At 37.7% G+C, this 9,226-nt stretch overlaps 1 protein-coding gene across 1 annotated transcript in view; it reads left to right on the top strand.

The window, feature by feature from the left end:
- The window catches only part of LOC111861987 (protein O-mannosyl-transferase 2), a 25,083-nt gene extending 17,528 nt beyond the window's left edge, over positions 1 to 7,555 (top strand). Inside the window, exons 12-18 of the mRNA XM_023846997.2 lie at positions 854 to 1,005; positions 1,318 to 1,406; positions 2,587 to 2,735; positions 2,838 to 2,994; positions 4,150 to 4,290; positions 5,269 to 5,380; positions 6,266 to 7,555. Coding sequence (XP_023702765.1) covers positions 854 to 1,005; positions 1,318 to 1,406; positions 2,587 to 2,735; positions 2,838 to 2,994; positions 4,150 to 4,290; positions 5,269 to 5,380; positions 6,266 to 6,371 — 906 coding nt within the window. The 3' untranslated portion in view covers positions 6,372 to 7,555. The remainder of the gene's footprint in view (positions 1 to 853; positions 1,006 to 1,317; positions 1,407 to 2,586; positions 2,736 to 2,837; positions 2,995 to 4,149; positions 4,291 to 5,268; positions 5,381 to 6,265) is intronic.
- The last annotated feature ends 1,671 nt before the right edge of the window (positions 7,556 to 9,226 follow it).

The raw sequence follows: 9,226 nt of genomic DNA, 5'->3' as shown, positions 1-9,226 counted from the left end.
GGAAGGCTAATTGGATTGGTCATGTTTTACGCAGAAACTGCCTTCTAAAAGAAGCTATCGAAGGAAAGATAGATGGGCGGATAGAAGTGACAAGAAGACGAGGAAGAAGACGTAAGAAGATGCTGGATGACCTTGGGGACAGAAGAGGATACTGTCATTTGAAGGAGAAAGCTCTAGATCGCATTAAGTGGAGGAATTGTTTTGAAAGAGACTGTGAACCTGTCGTCTTCACAGATTACTGATGATGATGATGATGATGATCTCGATTATAGAAGGCCAAACCACATCACCGGCCGACTTCCTCTACTTCGCAATTGAGGTGTCGTGTGTGCTTTTCACGTGGGAAACAAAAGACCGTCCAGACAAAGTGCGTGAAGTGCGAAATCGGACTCTGCATTTCCGGATTTTTTTAAGAATTCCACACGAAGGCAACATTGCGGCAGATGATGCAGGTGGGAAGACAGACACTCCATGCAGATGGTGGCCAAAAATTATATAAGTAGGACATTATTTTCTACCTTAAAAATGTATTTCAAATAACGTCCGCACGCGTGGACTGTGCGACCCCATAAAGGGTCATTCGTACCGCTGACTTTATTTATGCGACTCCATATGGGGTCTTTAGTCGTTTAAAGGTTAACGGCCGTGGGGATCCGTTGCGCTGACTATGTGCCACCCTCTATCTGAAAAAGTTGGCACTAACTTCACTGACTAGCGGCTGTCGCTTTGTCAGTGTAGTTCGCTTGCAAACTAAAAAATAGAAGCCATGGAGTACCACTAAATTTGTACTTGTTAAGAATCTACTGATTTGAACTGAACTGCTATGCACTTGGTATTATTTCTCCCATTCCAGAATGGTACTGGAGATGCAAATGATGTATGGAAGGTTCTGATTGTGGATGGTAAAGAAGATGAATCTGTCACTACAGTCTCTAGCAAGTTAAAATTCATACACTACCTCCAGCACTGTGTTCTAACTTCTAGTGGAAAACAGCTTCCTAAGTGGTGAGTATACCTGTTTGCAAGATATGTCAGAATGGTGAAGCATAAAGTTTTTGGATTAAATATTTTTCATACTTTAAACTTAACCATATGTTTGTGTCTGGGGTACTGGGCTTAATTACACATAACATTGCCTGTTTTACTAGGAAATTTATACACGTATAGGCTATAAAGAAAATTATTAAAACAGCTGTTCAAATGCATGGTGGCACATTGGGCACAATGGCTTCATCTTTGTATATCACAAATTCAAATAATTCTGAACTTTTGCTGTACTGTCAAGAGATTGTGCACTTCTGACATGATTTCTTTCAGGGCATATGAACAACAGGAGGTATCCTGCAATTCCAACATGAGAGACAAGAATGCCCTCTGGAATGTGGAAGATAATATTTTTCCAAAATGCAAGTTATTTATGTATTATAGCAATAATAATTGTAAATCTGGCCCAGCCTAAATCTACAGGAAGATACTAGTTTGATGACAATTGTGAACAAAGATCTTTCATTCTTCCTTTATACAGGACTCCTTATTCTGATAACTAAGTGATCCTTCATTTCTTGCTTAATATAATATATATATTTTTCATTCATAACAAAGTGTATTCAGAAATAAGTTTCATTCATCACTGTTCACTGTAGTTTCACTGTCTAGTGATCTATATATTTGTATTCACTTGTCAAATGCATTCTTCATAACAGAAGTTTGAAGGAATTTCTTATGGGTATTATTTCTAAATTATTTAATTATTTCCGTCTAGTGCCAAGGTCAAAAATCATGGAGCTGTACCTCCACTCCCCCATACATCTGCATAGCATGCTGCTCATTTAATTAAGCACAAGGACAACTGTAGCTTTTTCTTTAATTAGATCAGCTATTTGTAGCTGTTACTTGACTTAAAGGCCCAACTGAATATTTTATAATTGGACATTAACTGTCTCCAACAGTTGAGATAAAATTTATGAATCTTTACAATATTACAATACGTATTAAAGATAAGCAGTGACACACACAGAGAGAGCCTACACAGATCAATACCTGAACAGTGATAAAACAAGAAGTGGCCGCTGCAGCACTATAGACATAGGGCATGTACCCTGAGAAAATTTAAATTTAAAAATTTGAAAAAGAAAAAGAACAGAAATCTTACAGACATTTTAACTTGAATTAAAGTTTTAAAAGAGTGCTAATTTTAGAAATCAAATTAACGCGTGTAGGTTAACAAAGATTTTATACACTTAGAAAGACTGGTGATTTTAAATTTTAACAGGCAGTGTAACAGCTACGTAAGAATACACACCTGATGATGGCCATTTAGGGCCGAAACATGTAGTGTGGAGGAGGGAAAGAAGAAAGAACTACAATTAAATTGTTACACTTAAGACGGTGTTTGTCTCATATATATTATGAATCTTTATTAAAAATTCTGTAATATAGTAATTTCTTTGATACATTGAACCAGTCTGTTAAATAATGGGGTCAAAGCATAAAAAAGAAGTTTTTGACCTTTATAATGCAAAAATAAACACAACTCAACTTGGTAAAATCAATCAGTGATTTAGCTAATTACAGAAATTGTTGCAGTACCCAATGTGAGTTTCGCAGTATATGCTCCGAGTTTCCTCGAGAGGTTCTTTGAATCTCACGCGGTCATGTTCCAAGGAAATTCAGGCCTTAAACCCAAGGAAGGAGAGGTGACATCAAGACCTTGGCAGTGGCCTGTTAACTACAGGGTAATGCAATGTAGAGTGTAGTGTAACAACATAATGGAAACACATTTTAGGTTTCACTGTAATTCCTTTGTATGTACATATGTTTGATTTCTGTTTTTATAGGGCCAGTTTTTCTCTGGTAACAGCTATCGGATATATCTCCTTGGGAATCCAGTGATCTGGTGGGGTAATCTGGTGTTTTTAGCCATATTTCTCATAATTTTTGCCTACAATTCTGTAAGAGAACAGAGAGGTTATCTGGATCCCCCATCAGTTAAAGGTAAAATAAATGAAGTTGTTGATTACAGAAAAAGATATCTCATAATAATTCTGAACAGTAGTAACATAGACAAGTAAGTGGTACCAATATAGACTTTTTTTTAACCATTTGAGGAATATACCTGTAAAAGTAGGGTAATTCACGTTGAGGCACAGATTGTGACCAGTATGTCAGTTCATAAAGTTGATTTCAGATCTTTACAGACATGTGCATTTTGGTCTGCAAAACTACTCGTATTGAAGATGGTTCNAAAGCCCCGGTTAAGCCGCAAACCGGTTAATCCGCCCCCGGATAATCGAGAGTTGACTGTATGTGACGAAGGCTTGTTGAACAAATAAATAATTTCATTATATGATTAAATATTCATTTTATCAGTCTGAAACATTTCTAAAAATATTCTACATTTATTGGAATATACCTAAAATACGTGTATGTTTTATATTGTACAAGATAAATGCTTCATTCTTTCCGGTTTCATCACTGAATTTGAATAAGGAATATAAATACTAGAAGCCATCAATATTTATTCACATTCATAGGGGCATATGTGGACATGCCAGACATAATCAGCACATATTCAGTGTTATGAAAACATGACTGATTGTTTTCAAAATCTTATTAGTTACCAGTTTAGAGAATATAAGTGAAATTGTGCCTGATCTGCCTTTTTATTCTGCTTTAAAAGACATACTGCTTGGGTATGAAGTCTTTAACACATTAAGGACTGGCGATTTAAATATTTAAATTACCCTTGGGCCACCATTATTAAACCTACTATCCTAACCTGTGCACTATTCACTTTAAAAATTAATATAAAATCTAATTAATTTTATGAACTAAAATTTTTGGAGAACACTTACCAGTGCCCCTAGAAGTGCTTGAGGGTGTGATATTTCTGGAAACATTCCCCTTTGTGAAGTGGCATTACACAGAACTTGCTGCTGGTTTTCAGGGACTTTTGAAATGATGGGACAAGTGCCTCAATGTACAGGGAGATATGTTGAGAAATAAAAGCATTTTTCAAATCAGTACTCTTATTTGTTTAAGTTCTATATCCATTTGTAACTTGCTTATTGACTTACCCTCGTATTTAATATATTCAGACAGTAATGAGGTACTGTATCACAATTCTGTAACCTGTGATTTCTATTGCAGAAAGCAAGCATAGAGTGTTTAGTGCTTGTGGCTGGCTCTTCCTTGGATGGGCTTTGCACTATGTTCCATTTTGGGCAATGGGCAGAGTCCTGTACTTCCATCATTACTTCCCAGCTTTACTTTTCAGTTCCATGTTAACAGGTGAGTGTACTACCATTGACCTTATGTAATGCAGCAAACTCTCCACTTGTGAGGGTTACACCTCTGTGAAGTTAACACAAATGTGGAATTTGTGGATGTTGAAACTGTAATACAATGAAAAGAATTCAGTTCAGAACCTTTTGTCTTCTCATCTGTTGTCTTAAACTGTAAAGACTAAGAAATACAGAACTATAATTTTGCCCATAGTTTTGTATGAGTGTGAAATTTTACCCCTCACATAATGGGAAGAAAATAGACTTTGGGTGTTTGAGAACAGGATGCTGAGGAAAATACTTGGACTCAAAAGAGATGAAATAATAGGAGGCTGTAGACAATTACATAATGAAGAGCTTCATAACTTACATGAGAGAAGTTCTGTAATCGCACTGTATATTTGTTGAGATCTTGTTTTATAGGTACAATTATAGTAAACACTTAAAAAACAGACTTTCTGTGACATTGTCAAATATTGTCTGTAATCACCTTAAAGGGTCACTGTACAACTCAAACTGTGTGTGACATGTCTGAACATTTGCACATTCATAGACTATCAGTATATAGCTCTTTGTAGCCCACTGTTATGCTTCAAACATTTTCTTTGACTGTGAAGAAGCAAAACCCCTGGATATGTAGAATCTAGTGGATGTTCCTTCACTCCTTGGTGTACCTCGAAAGCAGTGCTACAGACTGTAATCTTTAACAACTTTGAAGATATAGAACTGGGTAAATTGTATACATGCGTGGAAAATATTATAATGGATCTTAAAAGAAATGGAGTGCAAGAACACAGATGGATTCATCTTGCTAATTATAAAAGTTCAGTGGTTGGATCTTGTGAACCTACAGGTTCCATAAGACATGGAGAACTTCTTAATCAGATGAGCAGCTGTCATTTTCTCAAAAAGGATTCTGCTCTCTGAATGTAGATAGTCAAGCACTTTATTAGAAGACTGTGTACAATAATTTTTGTGTTTGCAGGAATCATTTTGAACTACATGCTAGACAGCATATCTCGGTTGCTACCAAAGAGGATGGCCAATGGCATGTACCACTGGTTCATAGGTGTAATTTTCTCTGCAACTGTTTACAGGTAAATATACTATATGAAAACCATGTAAGAAGTTTGAGTTTTCCCCTACAATATAATTACATTTTATGGTCCAATCCAGGTGTCTAATAAGTAATTAAGAGTGAAAACTGCTTAATGTCTTTCCAAATAAATTTATTTAGTTAAATCAATGATGCTGTCAATAGTGTAGATTACACATCAGTTGATAGGATTGGTGAATGAGTTGGAAAAAATGTGGAAGGATGCGGATGTGGCCTACTTTAAGGTGTACAATCCTGGAACTGCCTGGAGGGGAACCATGAAATACCTGTCAGGATAGCCACTCTCTGGGTGGAGATTTGAAACAAGGATCTGCTGAATACAATGGGAATGCTACCCATATGGCTATTGGTTTTGTTTTTGAAGTCAATCCTCCATATATTTTGTAACAAATGGTGTTCATTTCACAAGTCACTTTTATACTTACTGACAGCGCCTGGAAGTTTGTCACATTTTGATGGTAAAAAGGTAACATGGCATTAACGCCATGAAGGCATATGGGGGAGTGGATGTATAGATCCACATTTTCTTGACCTCAGCACTAGATGGAGGTGAGTGGTTAGCTTCATGCCCCTCCCAGTTTACCCCCGGGGAAAGAGCCCCCAGTACCCATTTGATAGGAGGTTGGGTGGACCCCACAGCTGGTCTGGACGTCGTGGAGAAGTGAAAATTCTTACCCCCACTGGGACTTGAACTCCAACCCCTCAGCCAGTCACTATACCGACTGCACTGTCTTGGCTCCAGCACATTTCCATGATAATAAGCTAAAATAGATACATTTTTTAAGTGTGATTTTGGTTTCTGTCAGCATTTAGGAATTAACTGTCATCAAAATTCAAAATCTAACATGGTTTTTCTTCCTTGCAGCTTTTACCTCTTTTCGCCACTGGCATATGGAATGTCAGGACCATCTGCTTCTGATCCCAACAGCACAATGTATGGCCTAAGATGGATTGAATCATGGGAGTTCTAAATATTAATTCTATTTCAGAAGCCATAACTATGGTTTGAATGTATTTAAATTGGAATAATGTTGCCTGATGTTTAGTCCCTTCACCTATTTTGTGGACTTCAGTCAAACTGAATGCCATAGTTCTGCGTCTGGAAGATACTTCTCTATCATTGGTCTTTTTTGTATAACCCCCCACTGCTTCAGTATTTCTTTATCTGTACCCAGCATTTGTACTGACAGCATGATATCTCCATTAAATATGTTTAGAGCATTTCCCAGAATCTACTGTTTTAGAAGATATATGGTAGTATAGACTCTATGTAGTGTTTCTTTCTCCCACATATATGAAGCAGATGAGTAAGATGTTCCATATGATGTGCAGATATTACTTAAAACATCCAACTTTTTAGCAGGTGAAGGGGCTAACCAATGTAAAATATACATAATACTTCATTCCAGTTTATGTAAAAATCTTTCGAATATTTGGTGATAGCTGAAAACTTGGTAACTAACAGCGTAAGTTTATCAGTATTGTAATGCTTCCCCTGTATATTTTGAATCCAGAAGTATTATTTTTATAAAGTCTTCCTGATCTGTTTTTATAAAGCAGAATAGTGTTAGGATTTCAGGGCAGCAATATACCAAACTGATTAACAGTATTTTTAATCTAGGATCTCACTGCAACAAAGGTAATATAACTGATGATGTAACATGGATGGAATTATAGAAATATTAACTGTGCCTGTAGTTTTGTATGGGTGCAAAACATGGTCTCTTACATTAAAGGAAGAACATAAATGTTAGGTTTTTGAGAAGAGTGAGTGCTGAGGAATACCTGTGGACAAAGTGATGCTGGGGTGGGTGTTCTCTGAGTACTCTGGTTTCTGCAGTCAATTCTCATTCCACCAACTGCTTCACATTCACTACTTAATCTATCATCGATGATACAGTCTTAATACACAACAATAAACAATAAACTGAAGAAAGAAACATTTACAAGTTATAACACACTAAGAAGTAGAAACAAAAGTGTGAAGTTAATCATTTATTACACTAAATCAGGCTGATCCTGTAAGAAAAGATCTGAAATTCTTGAACTAATAATGCCTACAATTTATACAAGAATACTGATTATTTAATACATGTAACTGAATTTATATGTGACTTTGTATTACTTTGGATATAATATATTTTTTTACACTGAATGTGTTGTTAATGTACGTATTCTTACGACATGGAGGCAAGAAATCTTGTCTCTTCATTTGTACTAATTTCACCTCTTAAAAATCTTTGGTGCCTCTTTACCGATATTCATGGAGAAGCTGCTTAAATGGGAACTTATCTGGGTAACATTTATATCACACACAAAAAAAAACTGTTATTTTAGTCCGCAAGAAAACTATACCAACCGAACGACCGCTGCTTGTTGGCGAAGTTTAGTGCCAACTTTTGCAGATAGAGGGTGTCACATGGTCAGCGCAACAAATCCCCACAGCCGTTAATTTCGGTTTTCTAGACTGGAGCCGCTATTTCCTTGAAATAGCTCCTCAATTATCATCACGAGGCTGAGTGGACCCCGTTCCAGACCCACTACTTCTCAGAAAATCTGTTAACGCCGGGAATCGAACCCGGGACCTCATAATCTGTAGCCAGGAATGCTGACCACTAGACCACAGAGGTGGTCCATTTATACAGACTACAAAAATGTAGAACGGTTTTAAGAGAACAGCAGTTTGTGACTTTGGTAAAAACAGGGAAATAAAAATTATAGAACATTTTTCAGAACATGTAAGCATCACACGACTGTAAGGTTGGCACTGGAGTAAAAGAGAGTTCCTGTTAAGTAACCTTAAGTGTCGTCAGAACATCAGAGAAACCACTGGATCCTATTCTGAACTACAGTAAGACCTCATTAACTCAGATTAATTGGGAGTGAACCCTTGTCCAAATTAGTGAAAGTCCTAAGTATGGAAGTCCTACTCAGGGAAGTTATAATATAGATTTCAAGTATCTTTTTAGGCAACACAACTTTATTTTGAAACCTATGTGGGAACTGCCCACATTCAAGCAAACATTACAGTGACAACGCAAGTATCGTTGCTTAGCAATGGTGAGTAAACAGCTGAGCAACCATCTCAACAGGGGGGGTGATGTGGGAACTGCAAACATTACAGTGACAACGCAAGTATTGTTGCTTAGCAACGGCCTCCTGGTAGACTGCTGAAACAACCACATACTGGACGGAATCATGTCGGGGTCACCAATGTGGGATGTCATTATATGAAGAGAGAACCACTTGTTGAACTGTTCTTCAGTTCTACTTCAGTGTTGCATTTCAATACAACGTTCAAGGTATTATTCTTCTTCTTCAATTCTTCAAACTCAAGTTCATCTGTATATACTGTGCAATTATAATAAATATTGTGACATGTGCGAAAAGCCGAGCCCCCCCCCCACACCAGCAGTGACGCGGCGGGTGAGTCAGCGCTCCCCTCCCACCCCTCAGCGGTAACGTAACGCTCCCGTAATAGGCGAGTAATCACCCCGCAATGCGCAACGCGCGGTGACGTCACGAGCGGAGCCGAAGATAGCCGAGCCCCGTAACCTGGCAACTACGCAATGCTAATCAACAGCGGTGACGTCACGCTAGCAACAGCGTCCTATGCTATCCGCCACGTCACACTAGCAACAGCGCAAGGCTATATAAGCGGACCCACAGCAGTGTGATCATCAGTTGAAACATAGCAGCCTGCGAGTGTGCGATAACTAAGAAGTCAGCGAGCGGAAGACTTATTGTGTGCTTTCCAGACATAGTGATTGCTGTAGTACAGTTATACTCAGAGTGTGTATTTCAGGGAGACTTGTATAGCTCCCGC

Source organism: Cryptotermes secundus, unplaced genomic scaffold (genome assembly GCF_002891405.2).
Source record: "Cryptotermes secundus unplaced genomic scaffold, Csec_1.0 scaffold181, whole genome shotgun sequence".
NCBI lineage: Eukaryota > Metazoa > Arthropoda > Insecta > Blattodea > Kalotermitidae > Cryptotermes > Cryptotermes secundus.
The sequence above is the reverse complement of the archived record's forward strand: the minus strand, read 5'-3'. Positions and strand labels throughout refer to the sequence as shown.